This window comes from Manis javanica, chromosome 2 (assembly GCF_040802235.1).
Source record: "Manis javanica isolate MJ-LG chromosome 2, MJ_LKY, whole genome shotgun sequence".
Lineage (NCBI taxonomy): Eukaryota > Metazoa > Chordata > Mammalia > Pholidota > Manidae > Manis > Manis javanica.
In genome coordinates this window covers 123,768,864-123,788,442 of record NC_133157.1, presented here as the reverse complement: position 1 = coordinate 123,788,442, position 19,579 = coordinate 123,768,864, and the positions used below count along the sequence as shown (strand labels likewise).

Below are 19,579 nucleotides of genomic sequence, written 5' to 3'. Positions count from 1 at the left end.
CTTTTTGTACTGACCCAAAGCTACTGAGGTAAGTTACCTCAGAGGCCTAGGACAAGAAGGCAAACACAGAATGCTGAAGGGCGGGCAGCACTAGTAGCGAAACACTGAAGAAATCATCTGGTATTGCTTATAGAGGATGAAGATGACCCTGGAAGAGACTGATCTACCCATTTAACAGGTTTCCAAACCCAACCAACAACAACAAAAAAAACCACAACAAGTCTAAATTACAACACTTTATTGCAGCATCGGCAAAGGTCAGATTTTTGAAGCTGGTGAAGATCGGGCAGCATTTCCATGTGAAATGTTACAACTTTACATTTTTGTTTCTTAGTTAAGTCTACATGCAGAAACAGAAACATGGTAAAAGAAAAAAGGCAAAATAGCTAGGAAAAAAAGTTGTAATCAAGTTGTAGCATACAGATGTGCTCTTTAACTAAATTTACTATGCCTATCAGAAAGCAAACGAAAGACGACTATCCTAATAAATTAACAGATTGCCAGAACAGACTGAGAATCCTCATTTCTATTCAGTGGGGGGAAAACAAAACAAAACAAAACAAAAACAAAGGCAAACAAATGCTTTACTGTTTCCATACTTTGTTTAGAGACAGAGGCTGTAAACCCATGAAGGTCAACAAAAATCTTTTGATCCACATCTTGTTGTCCTTTGTCCGTTTTCTGTGACATGCTGACTGGCACTTTGCTTGTTTTCAATGATACTTACAATGGGCTCAACCCTCCCTGTTCTTAGGCTGGTGTTAGACTCCCCCAAAGCCACCAGAATTCGCGAGCTCTGTGTACTACGCATTTACCCTTTACCCTAACAGGCAATTTTATATTACTGACTCTGATGGATGAAACCAATTTTCCTCCCTTATCCCTTGTTCCTCTTGAAACAAATTCCTAAACAAAAGCCTTCCTGATGGATTATCTGGTATTTGGTATCTTTCATCATTTGTTGTCCTGCATGTAAGTTTTTATAGAAGATTTTACTGCTTGCTCTATACTTTTCTACTGTAGTCCTGGAGCCCCCAAATATAGCTTCTTCCAACATGGGATGTTCAACTCAGAGACACTGTAACTCAAACCAAGTTTAAAACTCAAGTTCATTTCCCCCACACCATTACCATTACAGCCATTTCTTCTCCGGCTCAGTCATCTCATTGACGCTCTCCTTGGTGTAACTGCTCAGGAGTCAAGTTAACCATCTCATTTCTTGACTGCCATTCTCAAGAGAAGATTAACCTTCACGTGATTTCCATTACAAAAGGCCTTTCCGCCTTATCTGGAAGCGTGGGCTTGTTCCGGTGTTGGCAGAGGCTGCTCTTTCCGCCTCACGGTCCCAGCCTGTCCAAGGTTTAGATTCGCAACTCTCTAGACCGACATGCTGAGATGTGTCCACTGCTCTCACTCAATTGCTGGAGGACTCCACTATCCACAACATCAGATACAGGACCTAATGAAATGACACGTGCTGCTGGATCAACGTCTCCTAGAGGCACAAACAAGGCAGCATTAAAGAACTAGCACTGAGGACAAAGCTCCAGCAAGAAAAGGCCCCCTAAACACCACCAACTACTGTTTTCTGATGTCTCCAGACAACTCTGTACATTTTAAGGAGCACACAAACTGCTATGGGACTAGACACAGCAGGAGCAGAGGGGCACTACCAAGAGCAGTTCAGATGGCGGCTGGAAGGTGCGGTCCTGGTATCTTTCCTACAAACTACTTTCTGAGATGCTGAGAATTCATGTTTTGTGTTATGGTTTAACTGCCTCCCCCAAATTCCTACGTTGGAGTCTAACCCACAGTCCCTCAGTTTGTGGCCGATTTGGAATAGGGTCACTGCAGATGTACATAGCTAAGCCGAGGCCAAACGAATAGGCTGGGTCCCTAATCCAGCACGACTGTCCTTGTAAAAAGGGGAAATCTGGACACAGACACACACACAGGGAGAATGATAGACGAAGATAAAGGCAGAGGTGGGATAGCTCTGCAGAAGTCCAGGAATGCCAAAGATGGCTGGCAAACCACCAGAAGCCAGGAAAGGGGCGTGTAACAGATTTTCCCTCACAGCATCAGCTGGAGCCACCCTGCAGACGTGGCAGTCTTGGGTCCCCACCTCCATGTTGTGAAGTGAACAGCTCTGTTGTTTAAGCCACTAGTCTGTGGGGCATCCTTCCGGCAGCCCAAGCAGGCTAAGCCAGCTTTTTTTGCACAAGGCAAGTTACCTTAGCAAGAGGCTTTCAAACAATAAAATGCAAATACGAGAAGTATCTTCAGCTGGATATATCCCTAACTTGTGCAGAACTGAACTGAATGGGAGAAAGGTCAGTAACCCAAGTATTCCCTGAGAGGAAAAAAACCTCTCTCTCCTGCAGTCAAGATGGAGTGTTGTCACAGTTTTTTCAACACCAGCAGTAGAAAACATCTTGTGCCACAGAATACCTACCTGGGTAATTGCTTTACTTTGGCGCTACTGCCATTTATCTCATTAGAAGTAAAGCCTATAGTTTGTTAGAGCATCACTTCCAGTAATAAGGACTAAAATTTTAACTTACAGACTTATACTGAGGATCCCCTGACTCAAAAACATAAAAATCTTTATAATTAATAACTGAGAGTCTAACAAAACACAGATAAGAAAACTTTGGGCTGCTTGAATAAACAGTTCCAAACGTCAACGATCTCAGTAACTAATTAAAAGAAAAAAACACTAACCAAAAGTCAAATTGAAAATGGCTAAAATGGTTTCTCAGACCTCATTCATGGAATTTTCTTTTCCTTCCTTGCACAGGAACACACCTCTCAGCATGTTCATCTGGAGAACCACCACTCCAGATACACATCTTTCTGCTAAGTCTGGCCCAGTGTTAAAAATAGAAGAAAACACAGAGGAGACAAACCACCAGGAGACGCCATTCGATCAGTTATGTTCTTTCAACCAGCTGAATTTCACTTAAAACTTAAGGCTAAATAATGGCAAGGAACATTTGGTGCTTGGAAGACTCAAAAACTCACATATATACACATTTACTTGTTCCTTTACAATGTCCATGTACAGCTGCATTTGAAGAGCACTGGCTTTGAAAAGACCATAATACTTTGCAGAGGGCCATTTTAAGAGCGATGGGCAAGGTATTTTTTTTAGTTACGATTTTAGGAAGACATTTAAAACAGGTAGAGAGAGTAGGTCCAGAACTGGGATTCTCACGAAATCAGCAAACTGGGGGAGAAGAGCTAGGGAGCAGAATGTATGGAGATAGTTTATTACATGACTAAACAGATTTTTGGAAGTCCCTTTGTCCACACAACAAATATTTACTGTGTATCTCCTATCTCCTATGTGTAGGCACCAAGGGCTATGAAGGCTCCATAACAGAAAACAAAGTAAGGCTACGTCTCTGCCCTCAGGCAGCCAAGTGGGACAAGGTCTGCAGAAATACACTGAGCCAGGGCAGCACATGCACTAGCATACGTCAGACTAAAGACTATCGAGGAGGATCAGCAGGCATCTGGCAGGAAAGCACCAAGAGGGCTCCAAACAGAGGGAAGCAAAAGGAACATAACCAGAAATAAAAGGCCAATTAGTAGGAACAGAAAGAAAATCAAGAGATAAAGCCAACAAGGAAAGCACTGACCCACCATGCTGGGCTGTAGTAACCAGGTCAGGAGCTTGAACTTCATTCTACAAGCCAGAAGGAGCCAAAGAAGAGCTCACCTAATCAGACAGAGAAAGAGAAATGTAAAGGGTTGACATCAGAGACTGAGAAGCAGATCAGGACGCTGCAGGCCAGAATCCAGTGAAAGGTAATGGTAACTTATACCTCTGGTCTCAGCAGGGGAGGTAAAATAAAATGGGCAAGAGTGAGAGCCATTCACTGGTAGAATCAGAGGATTTACTAATTAACTGGATATGGAAATTGAGGGACAGAGAAAAGCCAAAACTAAAATATCCTTTCTAGTTTGGACAACTGGGTGGGCAGTGCTTCCATTCACTGAGCCAGAGGACAGGGGAGAAGGGCTTGGTGGCAGGAACACACAGCGGTTTATGTTCCCCCAAGATATCCAAGTGGTTGTCTAGAGACAGCTAGATATGCAGTCAGAAAGGACACTGTGAGACACTGGCTAGAGATGTGGGGACTGAGCCACAGGAGGGGCACTTCCTGTGGAGAGTGTACAGGAGAGGAGGCTGGGAACACAGGGGCAAAGCCACAAAGGGGTCCATACAAGAGTAGGAGGAGCCAGGGAGGGAAGAGAAAGACCAGAAGCAGCAGAGCCACAGAAGGCAGGGAAGAGAGCTCATCAAGAAACCAAGGAGGGTCCATAGGCTAAGTGCCCAGATGGCCTAGGAGGCTGCGCATGAAGCATGGGAGCTGGTAGTCACAGAATGGCAGGGAGGCTGCAGCCCACAATCTGCCACACGCAGGGGATGTGGGAAAGGAAAAGCAAAGGTGGCCAATTCTCTCAAGTCTGCCTAAGGAGAGTTGGAGGGAGTGGGGAAGGAAAACAGAAAGCTAACAAAGACTTCTAACTGGTAGCAAATCAAGAAAGGCATACCCCTATGTGCTGTACACATGATTACAGCATACAGAAGTATGCAGGTCTGCCTTCCCATGTTTATGTTCCCCACTGCTTAAGAAATGTTTGGTACTTAACAGACCCTTGAGCAATACTTTTTAAAGATAAATACATGACTAGGACAGCATTAGTTCTTTCAAGCACCTATACTTGGTTTTTCCCTGGACTATAAGCTTGAGGGTACTTTGTCTTTCTCTACTTTTTAACTTTCTGCAATGCAGGACTGAACTTGTAGCAGGTGCTAGGTGAATGTAAGCTGAGGGGAGCAAATTTTACTGTAAAGATCAATTATAAATCAAACGTCACATTCACTGATTATATGAAGTTACCCAAACATCTAAAAACAAAGACACAACACTACACTTGCAATACCTGGTTTGAGAAGGGATTAGGTATTAATGGATCTCCTCATAGTTCTGTTCTCCAATCACAAAGACAAGAAAAGGGGACAGACACTATCAAGAACACTATGGTATATACTTAGAGCTCTCTAAGAAAATACAAAAGCAGGAAACTAAAATTTTCATGCCGTTAACCTAGCAAATTTCTATATTTTAGCAGCAATAAATGGTTTAATTAAAGGACTTTAATGAAGTTTGGATAATTAAAAACAACCCAATATCTTATTATGCCTAATTAGATGAGTTTGTACATCATTTCTAATTAATTTCTGAAAACATTAAACTCAACAGATGTTCAATATGTTAAATAAAAGACTCCTAGACTGTCATGACAAGCCAATTTTCTAAATACAATTTCATTAGTTGTCAGAGCATGTAATTCAAAGAAAAATGGTATCAGGAACACACAAATATATTTAGTGAATAAAAGACACAGGCTCTAACGTCTGCATTTTCCCACTGCTGCTCTCCACGATGAACTCCCTCTACCCCAGCACATTCCCTACTATACCTGCTCTCCTACCCCTGGTAATAAGCTGACCTCTTGGAGTTGTTGTACAGTCTAAACAAAAATGCCCTGAGGGATCAGAAGAAGCAGCAAAGCCAATGTCACTGCTGATAACTTGACCATGAGATGGAAAACTGAGTTGACTGAGTATGGATGGGTCTTTAGATCAGATCCCAGAAAAACTTAATTTTAATCCTTAAAAATAGATGAATGAGGTCTTATTAGGGAACATATTTTGTGTGAAATTCCTTGTAGAGTTTAAATTATTTCACATTAAGCAACTCAAGTTTAAGTAGAACTGACACGGATTCCAGCTGGACATTTTATAATTTAAAAAACAAACAAAATACCTTATAACAAGCTCAGTTATATTCTTTAAAGTCCAGCAAAAGGGTCTGAGTTTTTGTAAACATTAAGATTACCTAACTGTGACCCAAGAGATCCTAACACCAAGTGTATGATTTCTCTCAAACTAATCTGTAACTAGTCCTCTCTATATATGCAAAAGAGAAAATTTTAAAGTCCAAAGAAGTCCATTCAGAGGGCAAAAGCTAAGGTCAGTGTGGCTGAAATCAAGACTAAAACAAAAGCAAAACTGCAACTTTTATAGACAGCTTTTCTTTTCTCAGTATCTACAACTCAAAGACCTTTCTATTTTGTTAATAATTAGACCTTTATCATTAAGTATAATCCAGAACTATCTAATTCATTCACATGGACATCACACAAAACAAAGAGCTAAGAGACTCAGGCCTACCTCCCACCAGTCTTAAAGATTAGATCCGCATTAGGTGCTCCCTTTGGATGTTGGTAACGAGGCCGCCGCTCACGATTGGTGTTTGCTGGGGCTGGGCGCTGGGCGAGAGACTGCAGCATTTCTGTAATTAGGAACAAAACAGAAACGGTGGTTAACTCTGGTAAATGTATTCCCCCCATGAAGCAAATAAAACTCAAGGTAGATCAAATTTATCAGTCTGTTAAGTAGCTAATGAAAGAAAAATAACCATTATACAGACTAAAATTGTTCACAAGTACTGAAAGAGCACATTAAGAGATGAGAGGTTCTTTACTATCATTTAGTAGCCAGTGTTCCCCTTACTGTCAATCTGGCTACTATCAAGTGTCTTCTGAGGCAGTAAAACATTATAACAAGCAGTACAGTGCAATAGGAATGCGTGCAGTGTTTACAGCCAGGTGATACTGGGTTCAAATCCCAACTCTGTCACTTATCAGCTATGGGACTCTCAGTTCAGTTTCCCTAAATGTAAAATGGGGATGATAATGCACACTCATCTCATAGGACTGTGATGATTATGCTTTGAAGAAGTACATAAAATAGGATCAGCCCACAGTGAACACTTACACTATTAACTATTATTATTAATAATGTTGGATATCAATTGGAAGAGAAGATTCTAGAAGTGGGGTTTAAAGATGGAAAACCATGTATTTATTTATACAACAATCTCCTGCACAAAAATCAGGCAGTACAGTGCTATATAGAGAGCCATGCTATGGGTCTAAAATCTGGGTGCCACAGGAATGCTGTCTTAGTGCGGTGTCCATGGGATCTATACATAAGCCTCTAGTTAATTCAAGAATGTTGGGTATGTCTGCATAAAACCAGAATCCTAATAATTTGAGTAAACCCTCAAATCTAAAGAAACATGGGGTCCTTGAGACCAGGATTCCAAAAATGAGATAATAAATATTTTCTGAATTCATTTGCTCACAACTGACTGGCAACATGAGGCAATTAAAAATTGATTATTATCTTGACTTCACTCATTTGTGGAGTATAAAAATAGCATCAGCACACTCACAGACTCTGAGAAGGGGCTAGTGGTTACCAAAGGAGAGGGGTTGGGAAGGGAGAAGGGGATTAAGGGGTGCTATAATTAGCACTCATAATATAGGCAGGTTACAGGGAGGGCAGTACAGCACAGAGAAGACAATAGCACCTTACTACACTAATAGACAGTGACTGCAATGTGGAGGTGAGGACTTGATAATATGGGTGAATGTTGAAACCACAATGTTCACGTGAAACCTTCATAAGATTGTATATCAATGATATTTTAATTTAAAAAATTATTTCACTTGCAAACATAAGCTCTAACAGTATGGAACCTAACCAAATTAAAGTTATCAAACTACGGTGACAACTTCATTATGGCTATTTTTCAAAAAAGCGAGAGAAAAGTAAAGACAGAATGGAATATAAAAAAACAATCATCTCAGGCTTAATATATACAAACATGACATGAAAAGGTAGAGAATAACAACTTTGATATTCTATATTTAAAAAGCCCAAAAGGCACCAAAAGTACCCACTTCTGTCCTACAAAGGCTTTTATACCTTGATAATCTTCCTGTTCTTGCCGTTCATTGATATCTAGTGTGAGCTTTTTCATTCTCATCCTCTCTTCTTTTTCTGCTTGTTGCTGGTTCCAGTGATTTGCAGCAAGTTGGGAAGACATGGGTACATTAAGGATCTTAAACTGAGAAAAAAAGTAACAAAGAAATCACAAATGGTTTGAGAACACTGAGAGAAAAACATTTAAAATAAAATAGGAAGTAGAATTAAATGAGTTTAGAAAAATAATACTAATGTCTTTTTTCCCTCTAAGTCAATAAAGATGGTATCATCTGAGAGCACAGATAACAGCATTACTCTACTAGAGACAAACCCTTTAGGGTTAGATGGGAAGTAGGAGATGGTAAGTTTCAGCCTCCATGAAAAGCAGAAGCTCCTCTTTAAGGTACCCTGTTTGGAAGCACACATCTAGCAAAAGGATATCATTTTCCAGCCTCTAGATATTATGTATGGGTAACTGTCAGAAAGGCTTTTTTATATATAGCTGTAATATACATCCTTTTCATTTCTATCCACTGGAATCAGTTCTGCCTTTTGAACCATATACAACAAATCTAGTCCACCTTTAGTATTAACAAACTTTCTTAATATTTCTTAAGATAGCTGTGATGTTGAAAAGGAGAAGTTAGGAACAGACCTATGAGATCTATTTCTCTGTTACAGTAGAGTCCTTATCTATGGAATGTTGTTGTTTTTAGCAGGATGTCTCTGGTTTAGGATTGTGCAGGGTAAACAAACCTAGATAGAATCTATGAATTTATGGGCCATGGTTCCCTGGAAACTAAGTAAGCTGTTTAATTATTTGAGTATAAAATGGAGATGGCTTCATAACCTAAATTCTCTCAGCAGTGTATAACTTGCATACCTCACGTAAGGCACTTCCCCTAATACTAGACCAAAGGCATGTCTCATGCAGAAAGGACAGACTTAGGAGCTGTGCTCAGGATCCCAGAGCTCTCTCTGCTTGATCTATGCCTTTTGAATGCCTGCATCCTTGAAATTATTAGTAAAGCTTAACACTGCATAAAGTCTCTCATTCATTAGAATTTGATTTAACAATTTGACTCTTTGTATTAGCTCAGATGTTCTCTCTTGGTATTCTCTTTGAAGAGGCACTTAGTTTGTCAATGTTTCTCTTAAACTGTAATACCTAGAACTAAAAGCACCAGACCAGATACACTAAGGTCAAAAAATATAAAGTGTGGGCATGAAATTATCTATAAATCCAACTAACCACATTTCATCTTTAGTTCACAGATAATTAAATGTCTCACATACCAAAAGAATAATATAATTGAAGAAGAGTCCTCTTAGTTACCAACCTTGTAGACCTCACCCCTGCTCTCCAGTGAACTTAGTTTGACATGACTTGCTCTTAGTAGTCTAGTACAGAATCCTTGTAACTATCTCTTTCTATTTTGTGAGCTCAAAACCTTTTTTTAAACTTTAGTTTGGTGTCCTTAACATATCTAAAATACGTTACTTAAAATGTCAATTTGAGTTGAGAAATGCATACAAATCAAGAAAACATCAGTGGATGGAGTCAATGAGCATATCCATCATTTCCAAAGGTTCCTCTTGTCCCTTTGTAACGCATCTCATCCCTCCCCCAGCCCCAAGCAACTGCTCATCTGCTTTCTGTCACTGATTAGCCTGTACCTTCTACAATTTTATATAAACTGAATCATACAATACTTACTTTACTTAGTCCAGCTCTTTAAACTTAGTCCAGTGATTCTGAGATGCATCCGTGTTGCCATATTACCAACAGCTTATTACTTTTTTTACAGAGTAACCCTCTCTTGTATGAATATTCTAGTTTATCTGTTGTTAACATCTGTGGTGCTATTAAATTTAGTTGAACATTCATGTGCAAATGTGTAAAAATTAGAACATATGTCCTATGACACTCAGCACATAGGACATATGTTCTAATTTCTCTTAAATGAAAAATGCTAGGAATGGAAAAGCTGGGAATATCTGGTATATTTTATTTTTTAAGAAACTGCAAAAATGGTTTCCATAGTGGTGGTGCCACTTTACATTCTACTAGCAGTGTATAAGAGTTCTGGTTCCTTCATATCCTTGTCAACACTAGGTATGGCCAGCCTATTTAATTTTAGCCATTTTAGTGAGTATACAGTATTATTTTCATTTTCCTAATGACTAAGATTGTTTAAAAAATCTAGAATTATGCTAAAAATCAACATCAAGTTTGCTGGATTGTACAGTACTTTTTCCTTGTTCTTCAAAAAAGCAAATATTTGTCCACTATGAATCTTCTGACTATTCCATTCTGTAAGACTTCTAATTTTAATGACAGCTGGTCTACAATCACATATAGGTCTTTCAGTCCTTCAGGATATAAGTTGTTTGTGCCTGAAAATGAACTCATTTAAAGTAGATAAATTATCCCTTTTTGATACTGCCTAATTTTACCTAATATTTAACCTACCTTTTCAGGTTGAAATCTTTCTTCTGGATAGAAAGGGAAGTGAACAGTTGTTTTCCTACAACAAGGCAGTGGGATTACCCTTCCTTGTTCTATAACCATGAACATAGCATTTTAAGAAAGCACCTCATGCCAACTGCACTTCAATATAAACAAAACAAAACAGAACTCCTTTTGAACAGCATCTTCTTTAAAAATTGCTGGCTGTGGGTAATTTCTAAATTCTAGTGTATATGGTCTGATTATGGTCAATTTCTCCTCCTTCCACAATTAGAATTCTATGCTATCTTTGCCCCTTCTGCAGGTTTCCTGTCATTTTCACATTACAATCAGTTCTTTCCTGAAATACACACTTGCAGGCAGCACAGCAAAGAGAAAGAAGTTAAGAACAGGGATTTGGGTAGTCACAGACTGGATTCACACTTCAGCCCTATCACTTATTATGGCCTAGCTAATCACCTGTGAATGCTCTTCTTCTCACCTACACAATGAAGAAAGAAATGCCATCTTTTAAGGCTGTTGAGAAAATGAAATGAGATAAAATGTGTAAAGTGCTCAGTATGGCACTCAGCACACAGTAGGCACTCTGTAAATGCTAACCCATTTAGTAATGCATTTAAATAATCCATTAAAGTTCGGAGTAATAGTCTTCCCCATTACTTCCTATACATTCTGGAAATCAATTTGTTAGCAAAATAAAATAAGTTGGTTTTTAAAAAATCACCCTCTTTTCAGAAAAACAAGCAGAAATTGAAATTCTTAACTACCGTCTAACTGTGTTTAATCTCTATCAGGAATGCAAAGACAGGGCTTGCCGCAAATGTTTATTTACACTAACAAGAACAACTGAAACAAACTTAAACAAAATGGCATCACTTCCTACAATAAACCTTTAATTTATTATTCAAAATTCAAGAAGACACACACAAAAGTGAAAAAGTTCAGTTAAAAATGAATTTTCTGCCAGATGTTCTACATGTGTCTAATATGTGAAACAAAAACGTCATAGTAAATTTACTCTTCCTATATATGAGTGTGACATATTATAATTAATTCATAATTAAATTCTTTATTTTCAGCACTATTTCTGTGGAAAGCATTCTGATGCCTTTGTATTTCCATATCCAGGCACTATAAACCACTGGTAGAGAAAAGTTTTATTGAAATAGATATTGTGAATAGTTGGGTCAAACTACCATGATAGCACAGAGAGAGAGATATCAAATTCTAGAGAGAAAGACCACAACTATGAGAACAGTTTCCAAAATGAAGACTTGAAGCAATTTTCCAATCTTCCCTTATTAGAACAATTATGAAATCTGGTGAGCAGATATATCTGAGGTAGAACTAACTCTAAGTAAAATCTAACCTGTCAGTATAAATCAATAAAGACAGAACCACATAAATACATTAATCTTAGAGATATGATTAAATATAAAAGAATAATGCTTCAACTACAATAAAAATTCAGTAAGTTTTAGCTATTATTATTTCAATTACTCTATTATTTTTATTATAGGTAGGAATTCTGGACAATGTTGAGCATTGTCTCAGTGAAATACAAAATACCTATTAAGCTTTGAGAATGACAGCTAAATTATTTTTTTTTAGTTTTTCCAGCTATTTATTATGAAAAAATTCAAATGTGAACTAAAGTTGAAAGAAGAGTATAATGAACACATATACACTCTCCAAATACATAACCCAATTTCACAATTGTTCCAACAGTGTCTTTCTCTGTTTTCCCTTTGAAACAAGGATCCAATTAAAGCTTTCCCATTTCATTTGGTTGACTTGCTCTTCAGTCTCTTTTTCTTCTTTAGTTTTTTTTTTAAACCTAGAACAGGGGTCTAGATTTTTCTGTAAAGGGCCAGATAGTGAATATTGTATGTTTTGCATGCCAAGAAACAAAATCAAGGTAGGTACTTAGATTAACAACCATTTAAAAATATGAAAGCCATTCTGAGCTCACAGCTGGAGAAAAAAAAAAAGCAGTGGGCTAGGTTTGACAGCTAAATTTTAAGTCATTCTCTGTTACTAGTATAAAGTAAGATGCTATAGTTGATTGAGATGGTTAAGGGTAAAGAGGGGTGCAAGTCTGAGTTTCTTATGCAAATTAGAGACCCCAACATCACAACATTCTCTTTATCAGCTGGATGGTATTTTCTCAGTGGCTGTACTAACTGGTTTTAAACATTTATAAATATATGCAAACAGAGGGAATGACACATTACTGTTTACAAAACACTCAAGCAAAGCAGCCCAGTAAGAAATATGGATTGATAATTTCTTGATTCCCATGAAATCACAACCTGGAATTCTAAGATGCTTTTATCTGTCACCATATTAACATATTCAGAGAGAAAAACGGGGTGACCATTTTTTCTCCTTATTAGGTTCCTGATAATATTCGAAATTTCCTTCATAATTCAGTAATGATGAGCCTAATGACAATGGTACTAATCATACTAATCAAAGAGTATAAAACATTATAAAGAAAATTTCATAATGATTTGGTCAAAAAATGTGGAAAATGTAGACTTTCTATTCATTTACAAAACAATTTATTCTAGAAAATTCTAGATCCTCTAAAGGGAAATAACTATAAATAAAAGAGAAAAACATGTTTTACCACTTTACACAAGTTTTACAAAAGGAAAAGTTCTCAAGTATTATCTGCTAAAATAGAAAAGAGAGAGCAGTAAGTACAGATAGCACAAGAGACAAATTTCCTGATGCTGCCCTAAGTCATTTACCATAAAGCTACTAAGAAACTTTCAGAAGAGATGCACTGTTTGTGAAACCTTCATAAGATTGTGTATCAATGATATCTCAATTAAAAAAAAATCTAAAATAAAAAAGACATACTGCTTTATAGTAAATTATTAGACAAAAAGATTAAAGTCATTCAAACTAGATTTCCTGGAACATGATAATGGCAATAAAATTGATTTAGGTTTTACTTTAAAGCTGCTTCATAACTGTAGTTGAAATATGAAAAAAAAATGTATCCACATAAACATATATAATCCCAAGTTATTGTGATAGGTATCAATTACTCTAGCCAAAAGATATGTAAAACAAATGACTCCTTATAAATATTAACTACAATAAGTGGGTTGTTTACAAGTATTAAAATATAATATATTGTGTATTTATTTAAAACAATAAAAAAGCTCTTTAAAATATTACATAATGGTTCTTTTGCACAAGAACTTTTAATTATCAAACATTTTGATTCATTACTTTACTACATAAACAAATCTAGAAAGAAATAAATCATCAATAGCATTATCCTTTCTTTTCAACTACTCACTTCACTGGTGCAAATTTTTATTTTTCTAATGACTACAGAAGAAAGTTTTTCTATTTGGTGCACAAAAAAATCTTTCAGTTAAGAATTAAAGATTCCTATAAGGCAACATATTTCACATTTCTAGAAAAACTGTTGCACCAGAAGGGCCAACACCCAAAAATCAAATAAAGAAATAAAAACCAAAACAAAATATACTTTCTTTTTCAGACCACAATATACCAGTAATGTTTCTTCAAATGTTCTTAAAACTGAACATTTTCAAAATTTCAAATGAAGTTTATGAGTGGAAACTTTACTTAATAACCAAGTACTCTGAATTCTCATTTCATGTTTGCTAATATTTTTAATAAAGTCCAATAAAAATGTTTCCTTAACATCTAAACAAAATCTCACATTTTAAGAAACATGGACTTCCCCACTCCTCATTTTGTGTAAAGTTATATGGATTACACAGTATAAAATCTATTTCCTTCAAACCAAAAATATTCCTTCTAAAAACTAAACAGTCTTATTTTGATCCATACAATTTAGAATTGAGGACTGCTAAAATGAATTTAGTTTTCAAAGTTCAAAAGTTTAGGTAGGTTTTGATTTAATTATGCCTACATATTCTGAAAGAGTCAAATGCAGAGCACAAGTTAACACAGGTATAATGAGTTTTCACATGAGCCTTAGAAAAGGGAGAGACAAATGAAGAAAATGGATTATTTGCTGCTGTGTGCTGTGATCTTCAGGGAAAGATATTCCTTAACCCCCTTTTTAGATAAGAAAAATTAAGCTCAGAAGTGCCAATGTAACACAAATGTTCAGTAGCTGTACAGGAAAGGGAATCAAGGTGGGTCTAACTGAAGTTGCCATGTATGGCCCTTCACAATTAAAAAAAATACCTTTCTGTGCCAAGAAAATCTGCAGAAGTTAGGTAGGGAAGGGAAGGGCTGAGACCTTTTAAAGAAAAAAGAATGAAGCAGACCTAAAATGGGCCAAATGAAACAGAGAAGTCTAGCTCAAAGAACTAAGTAGTCCCTAGAAAAGAAAAACAAAAGCTCTGGGCTTTGTGAATCCTGGTTAGTACGGTCATTAGCAGTTTGAGATGCTCTAAAGTGAGCAGTTTGCAAAGATCTCAGTCCCACACTGACTTTTAGGGTCTTGATCAAAAAAGTTCTTATTTTTCTAGGAATGGAGTGGAGGATGGGTGGGGAGTGGGGAAACGACAGAATTCACACCTGGCCTGAGGGTGGGGATGGTGGACTTCCCTGAAAGCACATACACCAGAGGCAGGGATGAAGGAATGCCCTAATGACTGGAAAGGAATTAGGAAGACAGTGTCTGAAAAAGATACAGTAGCGCTCTGAACCAAATCAAAGTTAACTATTAACATGAATCATGATGTAAGCCTTTGCTAGCCCTCCATTCTATCACTGGAATTGGTGTATAGCTTTTTTTTTTTGGTATCATTAATCTACAATTACGTGAGTGACATTACGGTTACTAGACTCCCCCTATCTTTATGGTGTATAGTTTTTATATCTCAAGATTCACTGGCACTATAGCAAAATAATGGTATACAGTACAACTTTGATCCTTTGTGTAAATGAGAAATTACCTGACAAGAGCAGAGATAAAAATTAATTTAGGCATTACCTGTGTGAGACTGTACTGGTGGGGAGGGAACAGAATATCCCTTCCATCTCAGATGATACCTTATTAGAGGAGTTCCCCTGCCATCCCAGCTAATGCAGAGGTACCTCCCACAGCCTCCTCCCCACCCTAGTTGCTTTTTTGCCTCTTACATTGCTTTATTTTCCTTCACAGCATTCTCCCCAACCTGACATTATGTAAATTCTTTATTGTCTGCCTCCTAACACTAGAAAGAAAGCTCCCAAGAGAGGAAGGAATTTGGCTGACTGCCCTATGGGGAGTGGGGAAATGACAGAGCTCATGCCTGGCCTGAGGGTGGGGATGGTGGACTTCCCTAAAAGTCTAGATCAGTGCCTGGTGCGCAGCAAGCAGACAGTAAGTACCTGTTAAATGATAATCTAAAAGAATGTGGAAGCCAGGTACTGGACTTGTCTAAGATAAGCTGTGATCATTGTCACATTTCATAGAATCTAAAATTCCATTAATTATTTTATATATACCACTAAAACAGAAAAAATGTTGCCAATTATCGAGAGATTCCATCAACTCTAAGGGGCAGCCTGTTTTCAGAAATGTTAAAATGTAAAAAAGTATTTATAGAATTAGTAATATATATCTTAGAGTTGTGTCTTGGAGTTGTACTTTACTGCCTGTAGTAACAGCTTAGTACTCAAGGAGAAGATTTTGAGGACTATCTGTAAGGAAAAGTAAGGGAGGCAGTATGGAAATGGAGGTTTAGGGGTCAAACCAAAAACAATGATGTTCAAGAGAAATCTTGGCAACTGAGTATCCTCCTGAGATGCATCTGTCACTATCCTCCTTTGCTCTTTCACCCCGAGCTTATTTATGAAACCTTCTCACCAAAAGTCAAGGTATTTATATATTCCAACAAATACATATGAATTTAATCCTTTCCATTAAAAATTATCGATGATACAAGTCAGATGTATCTTCTATACAATAGATAAAATTATTTCTACCACTATTTTAAATGTTTCCAACTCATTTTCCTTATAAAAAAAAGAATTTAGAACCTATCAAAAAAATTTACTACTTCTATTTGATAAATTACAATCAATTGTGAATATGAAGCAGTTTCTTACCTGCTGTTTATTGCCTTTTCTTGTTAACATGACAAATGGCATTGTGTCTGCAGACTCTGCCTCTCCCTCCCCACCACCAAGGGCAGGCCCTTTCCTCAGCTGGCTTTTGAGATGCAAGGGAATAGCAACATCAAGTTGATGTACTTTAACAGATTCGCCACTTCGCTGCTTAAAGACAGAAATAAAAAAATATAAATACTTTATAGTACACAGATATATGTAAATATAAATGGCAAACAATTCAGCGCTACATTTCTTAAAACATGATAATCATCACAGCCGTAATCTTTCTGAAATGCAGATCAAAGCGGAATTGTCCCCTACCTTCAAACCTTTACAGAGGCTTGGAAGAACTATGTAATTTGGTTCCTGTTTATTGCTCTAGCCTCTCCCAAGCCCAAACACACAATGTTACAGGTTATATTAAATTTCCCTGTTCCTCAAATGCACTGTTGCATACTCACAGCAGACATTTTCTTTCAAAATCACTGTCATAACTGCCTGCTCATCTGTGAGAACTCCTCACCAGACTGGTAGGGTTCATCACTATATACACTTTCCCAGGTGTTTTCTAGCAGTGCTTTACACACAGCAGGAACTCAGTTACAATTTAAGAAAGAACTGAAGCTACCTATGTTCTGATTAACTGCATGTTTGTTAATACCGATTATTTTTAATACTTGAACTGGATTGATCAACCAATTATTCAAACAAACCTTCAATGAAGACTTCGTGTGAGTTAGCCTTGGAGATATTAATATTAAAAACACAGCCTCTAAGGAGGAGCCAAGATGGCGGCATGAGTAGGGCAGTGGAAATCTCCGAAAACCATATATATTTTTGAAAATACAACAAATACAACTATTCCTAAAAGAAAGACCAGAAGATACAGTACAACAACCAGGCTACATCTACATCCATGAGAACTCAGCGCCTCATGAAGAGGGCAAGATACAAGCTGCGGCCCAGTGGTACCTGAGTTCCCGCCCCACCCCAGATCCCCAGCGGGAGGAAAGGAGTCGGAGTGGGGAGGGAGTGGAAGCCCAGGACTACTAAATACCCAGCCCTAGTCATCCGCATGAGGAGCACAGACACACATTGCGTGGTGTGCTGGGTATTAGGGAAACGGAACAGTAAAAACTGCGAGTGGGTCCCAAAGCTGGTGTCCCTGGGACAAAAGAAAAGCGAGTGCTTTCTGAAAGCCTTAAAGGGAAAGGAGCCTAACGGCTGGACGGAAGCGTCCCGGGACACTCAGCCCAGCAGCTGGGAATCCTGGGGAAATTCAGGTGCTCCAGCCTCCTGGGAGGCAGCACAGCTCTGAAGCTCCTCATGGCGATAAACAGCCTCGTGTCCATTCCCCCTCAGGTGCAGCCCCAATAGCAGGGGAGCAGCCTGAGAGTGGCTGAGCCCAACAGCAACCGCCATGAGCCTCCTTTGCAGATGCCCGGGCCAGACTAAGAGGCACCGCCGGCGTGCAAATACAGAGGAAGCGGGGACAGTGTGCCAAGGGTTGCCGTTCTCGCAGGAGAGCACACCCGGCACGCCTGCCCCTCCCGGCAGGCTCTGGGATGCCCTGACAGCGGCCTTTGCCCGTGGCAGCTCAGGAAATAAAACCAGAAGCTGCTCTGAGGAGGGCAAGGTGACCAGCAAGCAGGAAGGGGCTTTGTTCTCCCAGCTAACACAAGTGTCAACTGCCTACGACTACCTCTATAGCAATGAAAAGGCAGAAGAAACTGATCCAGTCCAGAATCACCCAGACAACCCCTGAGAGGGAGCCTGGGGAGATAGATTTAACCAATCTTCCTGAAAAAGAATTACAAATAAAGGTCATAACCATGCTGATGGACCTGCAGAGAAATATGCAAGAGCTAAAGAATCAAGTTACAATCTCAGGAAGGAGTTAAGAGCAGACTGGATGAGGTGTAAGAGGCTGTTAATGGAATAGAAGCCAGAGAACAGGAACACAGAGAAGCTGAGGCAGAGAGAGATAAAAGGATCTCCAGGAATGAAAGAGTTCTAAGAGAACTGTCTGACCAATCAAACGGAACAATATTCACATTATAGGGGTACCAGAAGAAGAAGAGAGAGAAAAAAGGATAGAAAGTGTCTTTGAAGAAATAATTGCTGAAAACTTCCCCAAACTGGGGGAGGAAATAGTATCTCAGACCATGGAAGCCCAAAGAACTCCCAACACAAGGGACCCAAGGAGGACACCAAGACACATAATAATTAAAACGGCAAAGATCAAGGACAAGGACAGAGTACTAATGGGAGCCAGAGAGAGAAAAAAGGTCACCTACAAAGGAAAACCCATCAGGCTATCATCAGACTTCTCAACAGAAACCTTACAGGCCAGAAGAGAATGGCATGATATATTTAATGCAATGAAACAGAAGGGCCTTGAACCAAGGACACTGTATCCAGCACGTTATCATTTAAATATGAAGGAGGGATTAAACAATTCCCAGACAAGCAAAAGTTGAGGGAATTTGCCTCCCACAAACCACCTCTACAGGATGTTTTAAACGGACTGCTCTAGATGGAATATCACTCCTAAGGCAAAATAGATGTCACAAGAGAAAATAAAATGACAACAAAGAAAGCAGACCAACCAAATACTAACTAAAGGCAAAAAATAAAATCAATTACTCACAAAAGCAGTCAAAGGAAACACAAAAGAGCACAGAATAAAACACCTAACATAAAGAATGGTGGAGGAAGAATAAGGGAGAGAAATAAAGAATCATCAGACTGTGTTTATAATAGCTTAATAAGTGAGTTAAGTTAGATGCTTAGGTAGTAAAGAAGCTACCCTAGAACTTTTGGTAACCATGAATCTAAAGCCTGCAATGGCAATAAGTACATATCTTTCAATTATCACCCTAAATGTAAATGCACAGAATGCAGCAATCAAAAGACACAGAGTAATAGAATGGTTAAAAAAACAAAACCCATCTATATGCTGCACAAGAGACTCACTTCAAACCCAAGGACATACATACACAGACTAAAAGTCAAGGGATGGAAAAAGATATTTCATGCAAACAATAGGGAGAAAAACACAGGTGTTACAGTACTAGTATCAGACAAAATAGACTTCAAAACAAAGAAAGAAACAAGAGACAAAGAAGAACATTACATAATGATAAAGGGGTCAGTCCAACAATAGGATATAACCATAATAAATATATAAGCACACA

General features: G+C 38.2%; 1 protein-coding gene across 9 annotated transcripts in view; it reads right to left on the bottom strand.

Moving 5' to 3' along the window:
* Positions 1-223: 223 nt before the first annotated feature.
* The window catches only part of UPF2 (UPF2 regulator of nonsense mediated mRNA decay), a 167,803-nt gene continuing 148,447 nt past the window's right edge, over positions 224-19,579 (bottom strand). For 6 of the 9 annotated variants that reach the window (XM_073229317.1, XM_073229314.1, XM_073229315.1 and 3 more), the window contains exons 19-22: positions 16,380-16,547; positions 7,853-7,994; positions 6,251-6,371; positions 224-1,495 (exon numbers count right to left, since the gene is read on the bottom strand). In XM_073229317.1, coding sequence (XP_073085418.1) covers positions 1,486-1,495; positions 6,251-6,371; positions 7,853-7,994; positions 16,380-16,547 — 441 coding nt within the window. In that variant the 3' untranslated portion in view covers positions 224-1,485. Of the gene's footprint in view, positions 1,496-6,246; positions 6,372-7,852; positions 7,995-16,379; positions 16,548-19,579 lie in introns of those variants that run through there. The other 3 variants (XM_037001163.2, XM_073229312.1, XM_073229313.1) reach the window with 3 other exon arrangements.